This window comes from Fundulus heteroclitus, chromosome 10 (genome assembly GCF_011125445.2).
Source record: "Fundulus heteroclitus isolate FHET01 chromosome 10, MU-UCD_Fhet_4.1, whole genome shotgun sequence".
NCBI classification, from domain to species: Eukaryota; Metazoa; Chordata; class Actinopteri; order Cyprinodontiformes; family Fundulidae; genus Fundulus; species Fundulus heteroclitus.
Genome location: NC_046370.1, coordinates 22,413,566 through 22,435,023, shown reverse-complemented (window position 1 = coordinate 22,435,023; position 21,458 = coordinate 22,413,566). Strand labels below are relative to the sequence as shown.

Here is a 21,458-nt window from a genome sequence, read left to right as displayed (position 1 = left end):
AAGAAGCAGAAATCTGATTGTGATTGACAGAGAATCAAGCAGAAATGGTGATCAACAAGTGAAGTCACTTTGTTTGTCGTATCCCCACCCTGTCTATGCTTCTCTGCGGCGCCCTGGTCACATTCATTATACAGAGGAATCCATGTATGTGTATATATATATATATATATATATATATATATATATATATATATATATATATATATATATATATATATATATAATTTAAAAACTTCTTGCAAGGCCATTTCACACCATTGGGCTAGCCTGAAGAAAAATATATAAGAAGAGAAGAGCCACAAATTTGGGTGGTTTAGGGAGATTTAGAAAAGGGATGGTCAAAGATTCCTCCTTCTGTATGCTCTAACTTTGCAAAATGTTACAAGTGTAGACAAAGTGCTGTCATATTGGCAAAACAGGGCTCCAAAGATAATTAACAGCTGTGGTGTAAATGGTTTCATGTAAGATTAATGTTAGATTATTTTCCCTCACTGAATAAATGTATTCATATTAAAGTTTTTTTGTAAATGTTTTCCACCGGTGCCAATAGTTGTTAAAGGTGATGTTCTTTAATTAGGTATAGATTTTTAGTGGTCATAAATGCTTCCTTTAAGTAAGAGCTGCACACCTTTTATCACATCAGAAATGTAGTCAGTGAACACTTATTTCAAACACAAACTGCTGCTGCCCAGTTTTGTGGCTGCACATATTGCTTAAATAGCCTTTTCTGGACTCTGTCCAGCCAGTTCACCCATCTGAAATTGAGCCTGCTATCCAGCCTCACTGCAGCAAGGCTATTGTGAAGGGATAGCAGAGAGATGAGGGTTGTTTGGTCACCTCAACTTCCATTAAAGCCAAGCAAGCAAGGCGACCTCTGGACCGTGATTAAACCTCACTTTTCCTGTATGGGAAATTAACTGGAAGAGGTGTAAAAAGCAATAACCCCATGTCTTACAGGGTAATGCCTGGTTGAACCTCACATTTTATATTTTAACCGTAACTTCATTACCTCAACTATTCTGCACCAACTTGCTCTAATCTAAGCCTTTCTTTTGGAAATCACTCAAGATTACAAAAGGTATTTCCATAATGCTGTGAAAGATTTTTTATTATGAGACAATCTCTTAAAGTGTTAAGCAGCTCTGACTTAAGGGCTTGTATTCTCCACAAAAGAACTGCTACAAAGTCCTAAGCCACGTCTGAGGCTCTGTTTGCTGAGGCCTCCTTCTGGTTTAACAGCACGTCTGAAATTGATTTCTGTGTTTTTTTAGAAAAGGAATCGAATGCCTGTAAAAACCTTCAGGACATTGTTTTGGCTTCTTACTCTGACTTTCACACATAAAAAGCTGATGTCCTTGCCTGTGTCTTCTCTTTACCTCACAGCTCAACCAAACCCACCGAAAATTCATGAAGGATGGTGGGCGTACAAGGAGGTGGTGCAAGGGAGCTTTGTTCCAGGTAAGCCTCAAACAGCATGCTGCGCTTTGATGTGTGGCACTTTCCCACTGAACACCCCCCCCCCCCTCCTTCCAGCAACCACTCTAACACTCCAGTGTGCTTGATCTTGAAGTTGCCACATTACATATTTAAGATACATCGAGCCACCTTGCCGTTGGCAAAAGTTTTATTTGCTCATTCTGACAAGACCTCTTTGTCCGACCCACACAGCTGATGCTTTTTCACATGATTGACTGAAAGCGACTCCCTTTACCTCCAACCTTTTCCATCTTGTTACGTGTCTGTGTGTGAGGCTATTGATTTCCTCAGATGGTTGGGTTTCTTGTTTTCAGAACTGAAAGGGCTCTTGATAAAACCTGCAGTTGTATTTGACTATGTGTGTGCAAGTTAAATTATAACACATCAAGGTAATTAAAAGAAATAAAACTAACAAAAAATTGGCAAATTGAATTTTCATTGACTTTATATTTTCATTCAATATCAACGGGAAACATACTTTACTGCACTACTGAGCACCAGAACACCAATGCCATACCTGTGTTTCTAACTAAAATACAGGATTTGAATTCTAGCTTAACCGATGTAAGATCAGTGATAATTTGACTTGTTATTTTTGAATTCAACTTTGAACCACACTTAATTCAAATGTACTGTGAAAGTGAAGGTGTGTAAGAAAGTTGATGGTCTGCCAAGTCTAAGGACTAGTGTTTGACCCCATGTTGTGATGTTACTATTAAAGCAGAAATACAGTCACCAGCCAATTTATCAGAGATGCCTCTTTCTTTGTTTGTCATTTCTCTGGTTCTAGTGGCCTTTAATGAAAATAGGCTTACTAGAAAGGGGGCTGAGAGAGAGGGGGAAAGATATGCGGCAAAGGTCCATGGGCCGGAGCCAAACCATAGATGGTCGTGTTAAGGGCTAAGGCATCATCATAAAGGCCATTCGTGCTACCCGCACCACCAGCTGCCCTAGCAACATCTGTTTCATTTCTTGTCAGCACACACACAGCAAATCAGCAAATCACATGGCATTAACCAAATGGATTAGGGCATCTAGACATGGTGAAGAAATGCTGATGTTCTATACAACCATCAGTATTGGGAAGAATGGGGATTAAGGTGACCATCTCGCAGGTATACAGAGAACTGTTGCAGGAGAAAAACTGTTCGGTGGATGGCAGTTGCATGTACAAAAAATGCTTTGTCAATATCAGAGGAGAAATTGTCTGCTGACAGTGAGGCAAATTTAGCTAACCACACATTAAAACCAAGGTTGTATGCACAATACCAATGGGTTATAACAGCAGGCTACATGAAACCAAGGCTACAGTTCACAAAAGCTTGCTAAAACTGAACAAAAGTTGATTAGTAAATGTTTTCTGGCATGAATCTAAATTTTTTTCAGCAAATCATCAGAGGGTTGGTAGCATTTGTCATAAGAAACATGAAAACATGGATCTATTCTGCCTGCCACTGAGTAACTTCAAAATCTTCCTTTGGATTTCCTATTAAGCTATTCCGAGGCACACTTGGTAGTGTGCAAAATGATAAGGTCACAATGCATATTCAGATATTTTCTTTCAGGATTTTCACGCAGAGATTAATTGATTCCGTCAGTGTTGGTAGGTCCAGGTCCTAAAGGAGTAAAGCAGCCCCACAGTGTCGCACTACAACCATATGACATATGACTGTAGATAATGCAATTTTTTTTCAAATGCTGTTTGTTTTATATCAGATGTAAAGGGAAACAGGCCTTTGAAAAGGTTTTACCTTTGTCTTTTCAGTCTACTGAATATTTCCCCAAAGGAAGCTCTTGGGGATCATTAAGATGTGTTTTGGCAAATGCAACATGGGCATTTGTGATTGTTGTTGTCTGCAGGGGTTTTAGCCTGTAATTCTCCCATGGATGCCATTTTTACTCAATCTCTTTCTTATTGTTCATGAATCATTATCACTAATCTCATCTGAGGCAAGTGATGTCTGCTGTTCTTTACATGTAGTCAATCACAGTTAATTGATGATTCAAGACATAGGACAATTCCTTCTTCACATACGGCCAGGGTGGTTTGGATATATATTTTTTTTCATAACAAACAAAATCACACTTTGAAAAGTGCGTTTTGTAAATACTCAGGTTGTCTTGTTTACATCTGTTTTGTTTAAATTGAATTACGTGTGAGAAAAGGGAACACATGTTTGCTTTGCATGCTCTCTGATTAGAAACGGATGCCACTAAGCCAATCATTATCTATGCTGGGGGTCAAAGATGGCTAAATAAACTAATCTTAGTTTACAGGAAGGGTCAAAAACAATCCATAGTTCTTGAATTTGCTTTTCCACCACAATGGGTCAGTGTTAAAGTGCTTCCCAATTAAACTGATGATTAACCTTGTTGTGTTCAAGGCAGAGGTTAGGATCAAGGCCACAAAGGAGCTAAAACACAGATACAGGTTAACTGTTTGATGCAGTATTGTGAGCACAATGTGAGTAAAGGCTTCCTTCTCTCTCAAAAAAGATCTTCCCGGCCAGTCCTTCAGTTTTTCACCTGCCGCTTGGTTCTTTTGCTGCTCTTTTTATACCAGAACCATTGCTTTCAGCAGTTCCCCAAGAAGGGCTTACTGGACTAACCACAGCACAGCAGCTGAAGCAGTTAAAACACTGTTCATGATTCTCCAGCGGCTCTGAAGAGAATTCCCAGCCCTGCTTACCTTGTTCTGCAGCCAGCAGGATTTCACATTTGGGATATGAAAGAGAGAGGCCTTTTTAGCTGCAAACGGTGTGTAATTTACTGGCATAGAGGGATAATATTGATGGAAAATATTCCTATTCAACCTAGTCTGCTTGGACAGTGACTTGTGATAAAATAATTCTCTCTGAAGTGGGATTTCATGTCGGATATGCACACTGGGACATATCAAAGGAACGAAAATACTCTTTAAAGCAGCAATCTGAAAGAATTAGTTTTATATAACTATTCCTCCTCCTCCACCCACACCTGAAATGTTCCAGGGAGATAGAATTGGTGCATTAGTTTAGCAAACGGCAGCACCACCAAGTTTTTGAATACTTTATGAAACATTTCACAAGTCTAACAGCCTTTTGTTTGAATGAAAGCTGAAGGACACAATAGAAAAAGAGAGGAAATAATTTTTTTCCTTTATCTTCAGAAGTAAGACATACTGTGTTGTTGTAAAGCTCCACATAGCCGTAGTATGGCGTTGCTATTAGAACCCTGTGCCATCTCTGATCCTTTTTACCCATTAATGGTTGATTTGGCTTCGCTGATGGGCCTTTTTGTGGAGACTGAGAGCTGCAGCATCTCATCTTGGAAGATTTGCACTCTGGCATTAGCAAATCAGATGAAATACGTTCTCTGACTTGTGTCATCAAAGCTGACCTTTGCTTATCCTTATGAGCACTCTCAATTAGCTTTAAATTTGGTAAAGGTCACACAGCTCCAAGTGCTTGCTTTACTCTCTCACCTTTTGTCTTAATGTTTAACTTCTTAATTCAGGGTTAAAAGGCATTCCAACACTTTATCAACCTCAGTCAAGTGTTGTGCTTTTTCCCCCAGCTTCTATTAGGCTCAGTGAGTTAACCATTTTTTTTCTTGTACAATATCCCCAAGTAGTGCTTTTTTAGTTTGCTGATGTGTGTGGGGAAGCATACTGGGCGTTTGTGCTCTTCTTTTTAATTTGTGCATTCATTAGTTTGTGCCTCCTGTATTATTTTATCATTCAGCTGTGCTCTAATTAGCATATCTTTGCAAAAACAGAAAGTCTATCTTATTATTTTATTCTTAAAACTTTTGAGCCTGCTGAGTCTTTAAAGTCTATTTGAGCTTATTAGAATGTCAAAGGTCCAAAAATAGCAAACGTTAACGCTTACATTCAGCATGGTTAATAGGGATCTTCTGTAATTTTATACTGTTTTTCAGTTATACTGAATGCAATTCAGAAAAAGATAGAATGTTGCCTGTTCAAATGTAATTTGCAAGTTATTCTTGTGATTGCGTTGTTTTTTCCTCAGTACTCTGGTTTAATCACACAGTCCAAAATCATGAGAGTTGCACAAGCTTAGTATTGGGCCACCCCTCCAAATCATTACATTGTTATTTTGTAGTCACTTCTGTGGTCTAACGTGCATAAAAATAAGCATCTAGGTATGAAGACTGCCTAGGTCTATGTTTGTGAAAGAGCCAGTCTCAGTAGCTTAATGAACCCCTGTGTGGCACCAATAGGATGCCACCTGTACAATTGGTCCTTTCACAAAATGTCATCAAAACTAAGTGTGACATATCTTGGCCAACTCACAGTATTATAACAATGAGGAAGCAATTAGGAACTACAGCATTTCGGTCATGGAGAAATCATGTAATGGCGGAAAGCATATGTTGAGGAACACATTGAGCAGAGGTTGCCAACTCTGCAGAGATGATAGCTTTAGACGTCTGTTATGGGAGTTTTGGGTGGAAAGTTTATGTGTCCGTTAGATTAGATAAAGAGCAGTGGAGACGTGCTCTTAAGAGTGACAAAGTCATGCTTCCCTGTGCAATGTACCAGTAGATGAGCCTGGGTTTGGCATTTTCTGACTGCATTTTGTGGAGTGTTAAATTTGGTGAACAAAGGGTTTGGTGTGGAGGATCTTGACAGGCCTGCACAGAGCCCTGACCTCAACTTCATATAAAAACTTGGACATGAATTAGAGTAAAGACTATTGGAAAGCTCATCCTACCCACCATCAGTGTCTGACCTCACATCTGGCTTCTAGAAGAATGTCAGTTGTTCTTATAACACACTCAGAATCCTTGAGAAAAGTATTTCCCAAAATATTAAAGCTGTTGTAGCTACAAAGGTCGAGCCGATGCAAAATCAAAGCCTTTATATTAAACCTGGAATGTTTCTCAAATCCATGTGTGCAGAGCCAAGGGACCTTATCTTTCTGACATTATGGTGTATTTAATTGGCAACAATACTTATTTTGCTGGTGTATAGTGTTGTAAAGTAGTATCCACTTAAAAGGCAGAAACCAAGGCCCAGCTTTCACCCTGATGTCGTCATCTTTTTTTCCCACAATACCTGGTGCCATGTGTTTTCACATTAGTTCTGGGTTGTGAAACACTCTTGTGTTAGTTTAACCTTGAAATGGGGTTATTTATCTGTATATTGGTTTTGTTTGTCAGTGCCGGTGTTCACTTCAAATTGGGATTATAAGAAACCTGGTTTTAGGATGAGTGAACCTGCAGGTTCTATTGTTTTTCCAAAAAAAGTAAAAAAAAAAAAAAATAACTGGACTTTTTTCCGAAGTTTGAAGACATTTCGCTTCCTATCCAGAAAGCTTTCTCAATTCAAAATGTCTGGAGTAGTGTGGCGTTGCAAGCTTTATAGTACTGCCCAACAAAGGCCTTGTAATGGCTCAGAAAACATGCAGATTGAACCGAAACAGGTCCACCCCCTAAGTAATGGGGAGTCGTTAAGGTTATTGTAGGCCTGCAAATAGGACCGAAACTGGTCCTCGCCTCTGCAATGGGGATCCGTTAGGGTTGATATTGGCCTGGCTTAAAAGAGCGATGTTTAAATCACCCGTATGGAGGTGAGGATTGAGGTGATAATTGGAAGGAATCAACCCTATTGCTGTTTTGCAAACATTTTTTGGATATCAAAGCATAGGTGAGCTTGTTTTTTTGGATCATAGGAAAACACTGGACTACCTGGTAAAAACATTGAAGGCACTGGGAAAATATACAAACTCCACACAGAAAGGCCCAAGCCAATGCATTAAATGTTGACCTCCTAGCTCTACGGCCATAATTTTAACCACTGGAGCCATGGTGCACCTAAAACTCTCTGAGACTGGAACACCTTTAAATAGATCAAAGTCACAATATGTCTTGTAACTTAAATTTCCCTGAACCCTACAAAGTTGCTTTGTGCCTAATGCTAAACCAAAAAAAAAATAAAATAAAATAATTTAGTGTTTAGTTTTTATCTGTTTTTATACAGATCAAAATGAGCCTGTATTGCTAAATCAATACAGGCTCAAACATATTTACATGAATCTGATAATGTGATACGCCAAATGTTTCCACTGTACCACATCTAAACTATCTACTGAAGTATTTTATCATACATTTATTGTTCTTTAAATTGTCTTAATTTATTTAATATGACATTTTCATGTCACTTGCAAGATAAAAATGTCGGTTCAGTATAGCTAATTTCACTAAAAGTATTTATGTCACATTTGGTGGACATAACTATTCAGTGGCCGTGCATGAGTTACATATTGTTATGCATAGAAATGGATATTTTGTAAATGAAATGCTGCCTCATCACAGTTGACGTGACACAAGCAACACTTTTACCTCATTTTAAAGTTGGCTTGTGTGCTATCTTTTGTGCCACTGTTCAAACAGCAATGTGTGCCAACAGGATGCATCTTGACACAGTAACGATGCACTAATGTTTCTCAGTACCAAACACACAACCACTTCAGTAAGACAATGATTTCTACCCAAAGCAATTTTTAGCTTTATCAAAATTTTTTTAAATAAAAAAAAAAACATTGTTTAGCATTCCTTTCTTAGTACTGTCCAGTGATTCTTTGAAAATATGTGCTCTCTGAAAACCCGTGCAGCCCCGCCATCGTGTCAGTTGCTCTCTAGATTATGATAGGAAATGGTTGCACTTTAAGTCTTAACGAAGCATGGAGGAGCACTCTTGATCTTATAAGTGCAAGCAGCCGATCTAATTATCAAGCCTTATCGTTCATCTCTGCATATGATTTGTTTTCAGAAGCATCAGTGCATTTTATCACAGCTTCTCATCATTAGAATTCCGTTTAATCTGCCGTTTTCCTAGCCGGGCTCTTGTGTTTGATGTCCACTTTTGCACCAGGAAACGAGCAGCTGCGTTTTTTTTTTTTGTTTTTTTCCGAAGGCTCGTGAGCTGATTAAAAAACATTTTCCACATCCCACAGAGACAATAACCAACCACCAATTACAGAATTCCAGCTGCAGAGTCCAAAACTGTGTTGTAAAAAAAAAATCCTCTTAAGTGTTTGTCTTGTCTCTTTTTACTTATCCAGCTAAACTCCTTTCTTAATCAATGGAGGATGCTAATTGACCAGTACTTTGTATATGTCTAGGAGGTAACAAGATAGTCTTCAGGTGGTAATCAGTGATCGAAGAGCAATTAAGGAAGCAGAGAAAACACCAGCAGGGCAAGCCTCCAAAGCTGGCAATTTTATGTGATGAAAAAGGATATCCACTTGCAGTTGTCTATTGCCAGCTTGTTTTGAAGCCAGCCTGTGCTGTACAAGTAGAAATCCGACGCTGGAATTTGCAGAAGCCACTATCCCACAGGCAGTTCTGATGAGAAAAGGCCTCTGACTGGTGGGGTGAGTGCCTTTAGAGTGCAGGAGCTACTTTCTGACAGCTGGTATTGTACACTGGAGACTTTTTGATGAGCAGTCAGCATCTAGCAAAACAGATTTGGCCCCAGTGGCAATCCTCCTATCAATAATTGTAAAATACTAGTTTCTGCACTGAAACACTGCTGTGTGTGTTGTTGTTGTTGTTGTTGTTTTCTTTTCGTTTTTTTTACTGCTCAGTTGTATCTTCCAACCTATTAGTAGTTTAGTGTTGAGAAATTAACAATTGAGAAGGATAAAATAATGGATGTTTTCAGTATTTAAGTACAAATTGTGAAGGATCTTGTAGGCTTTCAGTACAGGCAGTAGTTAAGTCATGCATAACAGCTGACATGTTCTACACTTACAAAGCAAACCAGGTCTACAATTCTAAAAAATCATTTCATAACTCCAATAGTTTCCTAAATGCTAACAAGCTTTCCAGAGGCAAAAGAAAAAAGAGATTTAGCACTAATACTTTTTCCTCCTGGAAGATAAGGACTTTTACTCTTGCAAAAATGATAGTGAACAACCCAAGCCTGCGCCAAAATTTCATATCCTGGTGTTAGCCATTTGGGCAATCAGCATACTGGATATATTGACATAGTTTCTATTAAGAAAAATTGTTCCCAAATTGGTACGCAATTTTGCCTAGGATCAATATTAGGAAACCGGTAATGTTATTTAAAATGTCCTTTTGTAATTATTCTTTAATTAATTACTATTATTACCAGATTATGTATATTATATATCACTAATAAGGTTGAAAAGACAATTTCCAAACTATATGCAGTCAATCATTCTAAAGTAGAAAAGATTATTCACAAGTGGAAAACATTTAGGATAGTTGCCAGTTTACTCAAGAGTGAGTGCCCAACCAATTTATTGTAAGAACTGCGCGGGGGGGACGCTTGATCAATGTATTTCTCATATCATTGGAGCTAAAGTACCACTACATGTTTTCTACAATGTGAAATGCAGCTGTTCTCATGACCACAGGTTCATACAAGTATTCATTTATTTCTGAAGTTGGCTGTAATTATAAAGTCACGATCCCAAGGTGTTTGATTATTTCTTAGTTTTAAGGTTCCTTGGAGAGTGCTTCTTTCAGTTAGTATGTTTTGTGTACCGTTTACTTCTGTCTCATACCATCCTCATGTCAGCCCCTGCAAAGTGTTCTCTTCCTCCCCATTTATTTGGTATCCCGTTTATTAGTACTCACCAGATTCTCATTCAGCAGATTACTTCCTAGTTGTATTTAGCTTCCTGGTTTCTGTTTCTTCCCCACTGGATTTATCTGTTTGTCACCCCGTTGATAGCGCTGTGGCTTTTAGGTTTCAGTTTATTATTAAATTTAACACTCTTTGTGATGGCTCCATGTTTGTTCTGCTGCCCTTTGGGTCCACTTAGTTTGACTGTCAACACTTCTGCTTTTGACAATCTGCTTCAATCTACGTTCAAAATCAAGCACAAATGTTACCTGGCTATTATGTCTGGTTTGTATTATCTTTCCTGGCAAATAATCTTGGTGTGCTAATGTCAGATTGTGTCAATGCCAATGCTTTGCAACCAGTTGCCCCAGAATGGTGATATATTGATAAGGAGTCTATGATCACATCAATATGTTCCACTGAACCAAATATATGTCTATTCAAGTGTTAACATTTACTAGGGTGAAATGGGCAATTCTTCCATTTTGCATCTTGATAAATGGTCCGTTTGGATTTGCTATTGGTGTGATCAGAGTGTTCTGACATGAACCAGGTAGAGAAGCTACAAAAAAGTCTGAAGTGATCTGCAGGAAATCACGAATAAAAGATTGGTCAAGGATTAGCCTTTCGTATCTTCCTTTAACTGAGAACAGAGGAGTCAACTTATATTATTTTCAAAGAGATGAAAACACTGATTTAGTTCATGATTATTTTCTGTTTTCCTTTTTTTGTTTCACATGCATATCAGGATGCGGCTAGTGTTTGAAATATTAACGTTATGTTTTCATTTTACCTTGATATGTTCTGACGTTTACTTGTCTAAGTTTCTAAAAAAGTTGACCAATAATGTTTGTGGTTATTAATGTAATTGTAGTGTAATTCTTCCTTAATTATGATTTGATCGTTGTGTATTTTTTAATCCATTACATTAATAATATAGGGTAAAGTAAAAAAAAAAACAGAAACAACCCCCCCCCTCCCCCCACCAAATCAATGATCAGATTATACACATAATATTGTGCTAAAACAAGGATATGAAACATCCATTAATGTCTATACCCACTTATTCTTGAGGGAGTGCCTAGCACCTGTGTCCATGGCTTATTGGTTGAGAGTTGGAGTACACCCTGGAGAGGTCACAAGCCCATCACAGGGCTACATGGATGCACTAGACGAAAAGCATGCACACACTTACAGCAATGGGCTATGAGAGACCAGTTAACCTTCACCTTTTTTGACTTTGGGAGGAAGTCGCTGTACCTGGAAATAATCCACACATTCAAAGGGAGAATGGGCAATTCCAGGTGAAAAAGGCCACACGCTAGGAATCAACCCAAGGACCTTTTTGGTGCTTATATTGTAAATAAAATTAGAATTTATGAATATCACTGTATATTGTTGCTGACAAGTCAACATTTTGTAAAAAAACAAAACAAACAAAAAACGTTTAGTTTTGTTTAGAACACATAAGGAGAAGTGATAGAAAGGAACATATCTGAAAAATGTGAAGTTAAAAGGAGAAAATGGTGTCAAGAAAAATAAGAGGCAGGAAGACACAGAGGAAAATGGTGGAACACTTTGTTGTTTCCATCAGGGCACTATCTTTACCAGAATGGCAGCTCCATTTCAGAAGTTCTGTATGTGACAGCTCTTGGTGCTTGATGGACACCCCTCTTGTCTCACAAAATAACAGTCTTGTATGAGCAGCAGTAGCTGTAGTGGTTTGTCCTCTTTTGTATAAGTGAGTGTGTGTCTGACACACTCCTCATTCACATTCAGAGAGGCTTTGAGGCGAAAAGCCTGCTCGCTGTCAGAAATGCCCGAAAGAACTCACACACACGCAGAAAATAATTCAGTTTCAGCAGAGCGGAGAGAAACATGCTGCGCTGATGCCCGAGCATCACATTAACATTTTGTAAAGCTTCTGTCAATTACCAATGCCATATTTGGAAAAAATCCTACATGTACACACTCACAGGGTCTGAGTCCACACAAAGGTTCTTAGACTCAGAGACACGCACTAACGGGCTCTCAGCGACAGCTGTTAGTATTAAGTGGCGGTGTGATGGATAGGGTTCAGACAGGAAGGCTCTCATAACCTCCCCTTTATTTAACCTCCGATGACTTACAGCAAGGAGAGACAGAAGGAGGAAAATGAGAAAAGGAGAGTAAGACAAAACTAAAAAGTAAAGGAAGAAATAAAAGACTAGAATATTTTAAAAGAAAATTTGAAGTGTGCCAATACAGCTTATCTGTCAAGCCTCTCATTAAATTATCAATGTAATTAGTTCTAAAGAGAAATCACCCAATTACCAAAGATATGCAAGGTAGGAGAAACAATGATGGATCAATATAAAAAAAAAACAGCTAGGCAATTTAATAAACAGAAAGTTATGAAATGTGAAGTCACAGGTTGCTATGGCGATTCCAACCAATTTTAATTTGACAATATCAAATACAACAGTACATGAAACTAGACAAAAATGCCAACTTTTTAGGCGTAAATTGTCTGCCTTAATGAAAATAGAAATTACAGCTTCCACTTTATTAAAATGGAAAGTGTAATTTGCCTACTGCTTAAAAGCAATGCGCAAAAGGTTTCTGAGTTTTCCACAAGACTAAAACCCATACTACATCGAATCACACTCCAAACTGAACATTTCAGCAAGTGGAACAATTAAAGTATGAAGATGTTCAAAAAACAGAAGGTCTTGAGATTCTCACTAAAGTCCAACACTCATGACCTATTTGAAAGGGGTTTGTATTGCAAAGAACACCAAAGTGAACTTCTTTTTTTCACTGTTCAAGAAAAGTCTTTAGTGTCTTTAGGGACATGTTTGGCATCTATATTTTTAATTTTATATAAATTACCTAATTCGCAACTATTAAAAGTCTGTGTATATAATTTCATCTTAGTCTCAGGTTTTATTGTAGTTTTCGCAACATAAAGTTGCTTCAGTGCTTTGCGCTGGCACCTTTAAAAGTGAGGGAGGTAGATAAAGATCAATAGGAGGAAAACAGTAGAGCAGGGAAAGGAACAAAGATTTTACATGATTCAAGAAATAAGGGGAAGACCTATTGAAAAAGAATACAAGCCAAGTTTCTGAGTCACAACAAGGATATCCTGTGAAAGGCATAGTTAGAAGGGAATTGAAGAAAAATCAGCAGAGAAAAAAACAGATGGAAAGAGAGGAGGGGGGAGAAAGATGAAAGAAATGAGAGAGGCAAACAGGTAGACAGACTGGGAATGGTTGGAGAGAGAGGGGTGGGGAGTACTGAGGGAGAGAAGTCAAGTCCAAGTTGGACCAAGCACCAAGATGAAAGCAGAGGAAGCTGAGTGGAGGTTAAGAGAAAGAGAGCACCAGGGATGAATAGAGCTGAAATTTGGAGGGAGGGGAATGAGGGCAGAGGGATCTTAAAGGAGCAGGCAAAATGGAAGAAAAGAAGCAAAATTGAAAAAACATTCCTCTCAGCTGACCGTAACCCTGTGATGATGGGTGCAGTCGCTCTCCTCACCTCCTTCAAATCCTTCAATTGCACAGGTCGGTGTGAATGTGTCAATCACAGCTGCTGTGGCTTCTACTTCCCATAACGAGAAAAAAAAAAACTTTCTTTTCACTGTTTCATTTTCATCTCCTCAAATCACTTAAGATGTGTTCCCTCTGTGGGGTACTTTGCACCTCTACTTTATCCCTATTGAAACTCATCCTTTTTTTTTTCAGATGTTCCATTTGGCTTAGAATTCAAATATCAATAAAAGCTTTCTCAAGTGTAGCACACTCTCACTCCTTACTCCTCTAATGCTGATGGACGCTAAAGAGCCCTGCATGTGGACTTTCAACACATTTTCAACGCACTGATGTGCACCACTATAGATGGAAAGTCATAGCACCCCTATTCAAATTAAGCTTTGGCACACAGAATTTTAGTGTTCCTACAAAATTTTGCATAATTTAAGAAGTTTCTATGTACCCTTTTCAATAAAAGAAACAATACACATTTATGTTTTGATTGCTATCACCTCTGGGGAAAGACCTCACTCAAAGGACACATTTGTCAAAGCATCCAGTATTGGCTCTTGAGATCCAGAAGATCTCCACTGGATTGGGGTTGAGTTGTCTAAGTTGATGCCACACACAGATGACTTGGATTGATGCATAATGGATTGACTGTATAATGTTTTGAGGAACTCAACATTATAAAGACAGTCCAGAATAGATGTAATATCTGGGAATGGATGGTGTCTCACTGGAAAGACTCTTGGTGCTGTTCTAACGGAGGTAAAACCTGTGGATGTAGGATGTCATTGATACAGTACTATAGTATCATTATCATAGATGATATGATGTAAACATTAAAGGCTTTTATACACTTTGATGCCACAAATAACTCAATGTGATGCTCCACAACATTGGGAGGATAATTGCTTCCTCTTTGTCACTGCACACAGGGGTTACTAGTCCATGCACCCATCGTGGCACCTTTCCATATGCAAGTTTTCTTTCTTTGCTGTTGAAAATCTACATGTATTCATTAAGACATGTCAAAGGGTGTTATATTGTTTTTAGCACTTATGATAGCAGGCCAAAGTGTAAGGTGCTGTATTCCATGCGGTAGAATACACCAACAGACCTTTGGCATAGTGAGTATATGGATATAAGAACCTTAAAAATCTTTGTGGGTTGTCTAAAATGCTTAATTATAAGGTTTGCACTGGTATTGCTGACCCACTGTTAAACAGTTGGACAAAAATATTATGTTTTACAACAAAAATGGGAATGAAAGAAGATGTACAATATTCTTCAAATCATTACAGTACATTATAGCTTTAAGTTATCCACACATGGAATGGTTGGAGTAGAGTTGCTTAAAGATATTGCTTAAAAATTTACTGTTGTTTCTATTTTGATATTGCAATATACGATATCATATTTTTATTCATCCTTGTGCGATACAACTAGCCAACTCTTGAACAAGGATAGGCATTTGATAACTAGTAAAAACAACCTGTCTGGTATTGTAAAATGGATTAGGCTGAGAAAAAAAAAAAAAAAAAAAAAAAAAAACATGCTCTCTTATTGCTTTTAGATAGACACAACCCACTGCTTATGTTTATTTGATTTAATTGAAGTGCTTGAAATAAACTTTTTTTATACTTAGATTTAGCTAAAATCAGGGGATACTGAAGAATACGTGTTTGGTGTAGGGTTGGGGGGGGGGGGGGGGGGGGGCTGGTATCTGAACGCAACAGCCATGTGTGAAATTTGAAAGATTTAGAACATATTAAGGTAAGTAAAAGTTTCTGGTAGCGTCCATATTTTTCCATATGAGTACTATAGAACCTAAGAATCCTTCCTTTGGTGACAGATTGATAACACAAATGCGACTTGGCTCAAATTACACACTGTCTTCAGGGACAATTGAAAGCGAGTCATCAGCGCACACAGCTCCAGAGCCCAAGCAAAATGATGGGTACGGGGTTTAGCAGACAACCATCTGTATTGTAAAATGAGAAATCTTCTATGATTAGACACATTAACTCATCTAAGATATTTAGATCCAAGCATCAAATACCTGAATACCTGTTGGAATATCAATGTTTCTTGTTATTCCCCGAAACAAAGTGGTTTTTGAAGAAATCAACATATGCCAAAACTCACAAAGTTTTGCCTAAAATTCAGCCCTATTTTTATGGACCTCAAAGGGGGTATGGCAAAACTGCTTTTCCCTAAACTCTGCCAGGCGAATTGGCATAATCTGGAGATTTGGAATTTGGTACACAAAAAGAACCCTCCAAAACGTTTGTTGGAGGTATGTTCTAAAAGCAAGCAAGTTGGTCATATTTTTTGAGGGTTTTTCAGATTATACATCAAACTTTGACAAACTCCTCCGAAGGATTTTGAGGTATTGGCTTCAAATTTTGTCAGTATCCCCTTAAGGCATTGAGGATCACAAGTGGTCAAAATGAGCATTTCTAGGGGGCGATGCCAGGCCTCAACTGTGCCTTTTTGCAACAAAATTTAAAAAAAGCTGTAACCTTCACATAAAAAGTTAACAACGATAATTATATCAGTGTTGGTGTGACTGATTCATTTCAGGTGCTCAGCAATACGATGTGGTCAGATGCTGATATTATCTGAACTCTGCCCCATGAGAACAGGAAGGCACTTTTTCATTTGTAATAGTCCCTCTCTGACCTCCTTGACCTAAATCACTTAACATTGTGTCAGAAGAGTGATAGCCAAGTAGTCTCACTTGGCATTTTTGCTGGAAGGTGTGGTTGTGGCAAAGTTTGACGTAGTGTCATGTGGCACTAATTTCCTCACATATCATCAGATCTGCACCAAACCGAACATGTTGGATACTATTCCAACCTCTAAAAGATATTTGGACAAAAAGAAATGTTGGGTATGGAAAAAATAGCTCTACAGAACCCCCTACAAAGATTAAAATAATCAACCCCAAACCGAGGATATCTATGTTGTGTCTAAAGACCCACAAAAAAATCCCTATAAGCCATTGTCCAAATCCTACAGGAGGTTGACCAGTTTGGTTCAAATATGCCATTTTGTGTCTTTTACGCATGTATCTGAGCAAATTCATCCTACAGCACTTTGAATCATTTTGCTTTATAAATAAACTTGCCCTCGCCCAGTGAACGCTGGAAATAGGCACCAGCAACCCCCGTGACCCCATGAGGGATTAAGCGGTTTGGAAAATGGATGGATGGATGGATGGATGGATGGATGGAATAAACTTGCCTTGCTTTGCCTTACAGTTTTTAATTTATAGACTTTATAATGACTTAGGGTAGTATTAAACCATCAGAGATAAATATTTCTCAAAAGCTTCTTGCTACAGCAAACCATGTGGGTGTGGCCAATTCTCAAAATTTGACTTATTGTCATAAAAGACTAAGGCGTATTAACTTCCACACACAAGGTAAGAGCTGCGCCAAACTTTCTGTGTGTGATCACAGACCAGAATTGACCATATTCACATGGTCATCTGCTGACATCACTTTAGCTCTACTTACTTAAAACAAGAAGGGAATTGCTTCACTAGTCCATGTCCTCCACTTTTTGCACTCTCACTCCTTAGTGAAGCTGTATATGATGACACAGAACAATGTGATGTTGAGTACTACTCTGAACAATGACTGTTGGCTGCGTGATGATGTGGCGATCTTTTATGTCTCACGTTTCACATATGGTTTGCTGGTTTGCTCACACATGCGTTATCCAATTTGCTCCAAAATGGATCTGGCTGATATTTCTCAAGTAACTGTGACCCCTATAATATTTAAAACTGCTATATCTCCATGATACATTTTCAGATCCACAGAAAATGTTGTGTGCTTCCTCATGTCCTACTGTTAAACACATAGCTGTGGTAAATTCATGATAGCTTTGCCCGCTGAGAACAGAGTTGCAAGTTTCTGTGGTGACTAACTTTCCCTGACAGTCTGTATGAGTTTCAAACCTTGTCTGATAACAGACGAGCTTTAAAATGAAGTTTTTAAAATACTAAAGAAAGTCTTCATCAATCCTTCGCCACCAAACAGAAAGTGACTACAACTTCCATCAGGAAGTTCAGATTTCAGAGAGGTTTTTTGAAGACTTCTCACCAGAGATGAGCTGAGCCTGACTGCATGTAACATTGAGGCTTGTTTACAGTGATACGTAGTGGTGACGTGCAGAAGTGAGCAGCAGGCTCACTGGAGACATTGAGATGAACTGGTGCTGTCAAGACACATGCCAGAGCAGCTTTAAGGTGTGGAGACCATTCCAACGCAGCTCACAGCTTTAATTGTTCCTTAAGAATTTAAGGTATTGAAAATAGTGACTGCTCCACAAAGAGGTCGTGGCATAGACAGAGTGTAAAAAAGAGGAGCATTTGGGAGTCATGCTTTACAAACAGTAAGCCCAAGGGGTTTGAATGAGGGACTGATATTGGAAAGTTTGAATTAAAAGTGAAGAAAGATAAGCAGGCAGTGCCTTAAGGCAGTAACAAGAGGAAACCAATACATGAATGGGTAGAGCATGCAGTTGCCATATATAGAAAGTTGCTAGGAAAGATTTTCACACAGTCGGTACTTCAGTTGCCTATAGAGCCCATCTGACCAACATGCAAAGAGACCAAAGCACCATAAGAACTTCTCTCATAACCTAAAAAAAATCCTTACAGTGAGGGAAGATTATAAAATAATCCGAAACTACTGCTAAACAGTTTAGCCATATTGAGTAAATCTTGCAGGAAGTCTTTCCTGTGTGATTCCTCGTGTGTTTTTACATTGAACTGAAAATGCTTGAGTCCTTTAAGAACTGTGATTCAGGAAAATGAGTTCCTTTGCCTGCGATAGACTGGCGACCTGTCCAGGGTGTACCCCACCTCTTGCCCATAGACAGCTGGAGATAGGCACCAGCACCCCTCGTGACCCCACAAGGGATAAGCGTGTCGGAAAATGGATGGATGGATGGATGGATGGATGGATGGATGGAGTTCCTTTGCCCAATCATAAAAGCAAAATGACCAGAACTCTTTACCTGTAAAGCTGGTTTCAATTACTTCAAAAGCACTGTATCTACTGCTGACTGTGCAGTCTGAGTTAGTTATGCAATCATCAAAAACACCGTTTCTATTCACACAGCACACCCTATCCGTCTGTTCTAATTATTCATTCTTCACTAAGAGATGATGTGCTTGTTATTTATCTACAGCATGATTTCCATCTGCCAAATCGTCCCAGTCTCTTTGCTGTTAGCATTTGACCCAAATGTATTTCAGAGTTCAGCTTGAGCACACGAAGAAGGCTCCACACATATTCAAGTCTGAAAAAGACAATCTATCCAAAAGCCTAAGTATGAGTAACCTAGCCAAAGAGCTCTGCCTTTAGTGATAATGATACGTTATACTGAAGGGATTACAAACTGTGATACAAGTTGAATAATGCTCGTTCATCTGAGTCTGGTGCAGTACAAAGAAGATTACAGAGAAAAAAACACAAGATTACATCTGGTTCCCCTTGACTACCCTCTCTGCAACTATACAGCTTTGTCAGCGGCTCTGGAATGTTATTTGCCTCTCCAAGAGGCATTCGGGAAGTTCAAAGTACACTGCGTACACAGCATCTATGCAACTACACCTCTGTAAAGTTGCAAATGCTCATATTTAAGTCAAATCGTTATTAATTTTGATTAATCAAACTTCTTTAGAGTTCAGACAGATTAACCGCTGCCGCAGTACGTTTTGTTCTTTATGCAGCAGTTTATGAAGATCTCATTTTGTCATCTGATGGTTTTTGTGTCAATCTGAGCTTTAGCAACCTGCACTGGTAAATGAAAAAAAATAAATCACCACGCTGTGACTCGTTGCTGATAAAACTTGTTTTTGTCCTCGAGGGTCTGCAGGGTCGTGTCAGCAGAATTCAAAAGCTGAATACTATATCAGGGACTTGTGTTGCGTTGACTAGCGTGTTCTGTGAGATGCCGAGATTAAGCAGGATCCCAAGGCTTGCAACTTTCTTCGTCGTGCTTATGAAGGCAGAACCACAGCGTGCATTCTGATTGCAAAGCAGAGGACATTTGAAGTCGCATTACAAAGTGCACAAAGACTCTGTGAAGGGTTCCAACACAAAGAAATTAGTCATGGTGGGACACACAAACTACAACACAGGTCAGATTTGGGCAAAACATGTATTTGTAAATAAAAGAAGAAAGAAAACATGTTTAACTTTTCATTCAGTAGATAGTTGTCAATTAAAAGCTAAACCTAATCAATAATTAATCCCTGGCCCACCATCACAAATTATGCACACAGAATTAAGCCTTTATTAAAACATCAAGATGGGGCTCTTTAGACATACATTTATTTGCATTGTGTAATAATTTGGTTCAAACTGCAATGTTTTTAATTTGATTTTAATCAGTCTGAACGACCAGACTGAACTGACTTGATGTCTCTCCTGATTTTTTCTTGTGAAATGCCTTGAGATTTGACACTGGATATATAAACTGAATTGAATTAAACACTAAAAAGTAAAACTTATCTATATTAAGGCATTAGTTTGCCTGGTGCCATATTGCTTCAAGCTGTATTATATAGTAGGTTTTTTGACATGTCTTTGCCCATCATGCCAGTTGTAGAAACCTATTTACTTTTCTTAGTATTTTGTTGTTGTTGTTGTTGTAAAAGATGCAAGGGTTCTTTATGGGAATGCTTTATTACGAGTTCAATTGCCAAGCTGGTCCTATAACATGCTGATATTGTTTAGCTTTTTTTTTTTTGACCAAGGATTTTCACACAAACCTGATGGAGTCTGGTCTTTGGGTTTAAGTAGTTGTTTCCCTTTGTCTTAGGAGGATATCTAGAAGAAATAGAGTCTGAGACCATTATGTCTATCTGCCCATTTAAGTCTACAGCGACAGGACAGGGATGTTGGAACAAATATGGGATATTTTAATATTTACCCATAGTTGCAGTGCTTGTAAGTTGCTGAGAGAACATTCATTCTATATTTGCCAATTCTATAGACGAAAAAACTTTTTTTAATGATTATTAGGTGCTGCCAGACTTATGAATTCTCCCTGTGGGGATTAATTAAGTATTTGTTTCTTTATTCCTATTTTAGTGTCTACATTTTTTGTACTTGAAATAAAACAAGACATTTTGCAAGTGGTGCACAAGTAAGCAGAGTTATTGTAGCAGTTTGTGACAATTCTAAAACACAATCTCTGTTTGCAGATTTATTTCTTTGTTATCCTGGCATCTAATGGTCATTTGGTAAGAGCTTCAGTCTGCACTGCATTTGTTTTTTTCATTCATGAACTGTACATCTTATGACATAAAGGCCAGAGTACCAATCAAACCCCACCCAAGTAGCTTAAAAAGGGGGTATTTGCAGATTTTGATATGAGTTCAAAATGAACTATAGTAAATATGTAAAATGTTTTGCAAGATAACCAAGAACCCAAGCATTCAAACCAAGCTCTTGAAACTTCCTGGAGTGCTTTTGGGTTGTTAGAACATCGGCTGTTGCACACCTAATATCTAGTTGTTGCCTTATACGTTACATCTAGCAGTTTATGTTGTTTAATGGAGAGGTTCTGAAAGACTGTGAGGTTTTACTTTTAAAAGTTGCTTCACTAGATGAAGCAGCCAATACAGAGATTTAATGACTCGAAAGAGACAGTGGGATTAATAACAAGCTAGAGATCAAAGCTTTTTCCAATTTTTATCTTTGATCCCGAACCTAAGTTCACACATTAAACTCATGTGATGGTCTGATGTTCCTAAAAGTGGAAATCAGCACAGTAGACACTACGAGTAGACATGGAATGCTGACAAGACTCACACGTCTCCCAAATGGCTCTTAATTTGG

General features: G+C 38.4%; 1 protein-coding gene across 1 annotated transcript in view; it reads left to right on the top strand.

Moving 5' to 3' along the window:
- Window positions 1-21,458, top strand: part of ca10a (carbonic anhydrase Xa) — a 365,114-nt gene that overhangs the window by 47,381 nt on the left and 296,275 nt on the right. Inside the window, exon 2 of the mRNA XM_036142346.1 lies at window positions 1,384-1,458. Within this exon, the coding sequence (XP_035998239.1) occupies window positions 1,384-1,458 (75 nt within the window). The remainder of the gene's footprint in view (window positions 1-1,383; window positions 1,459-21,458) is intronic.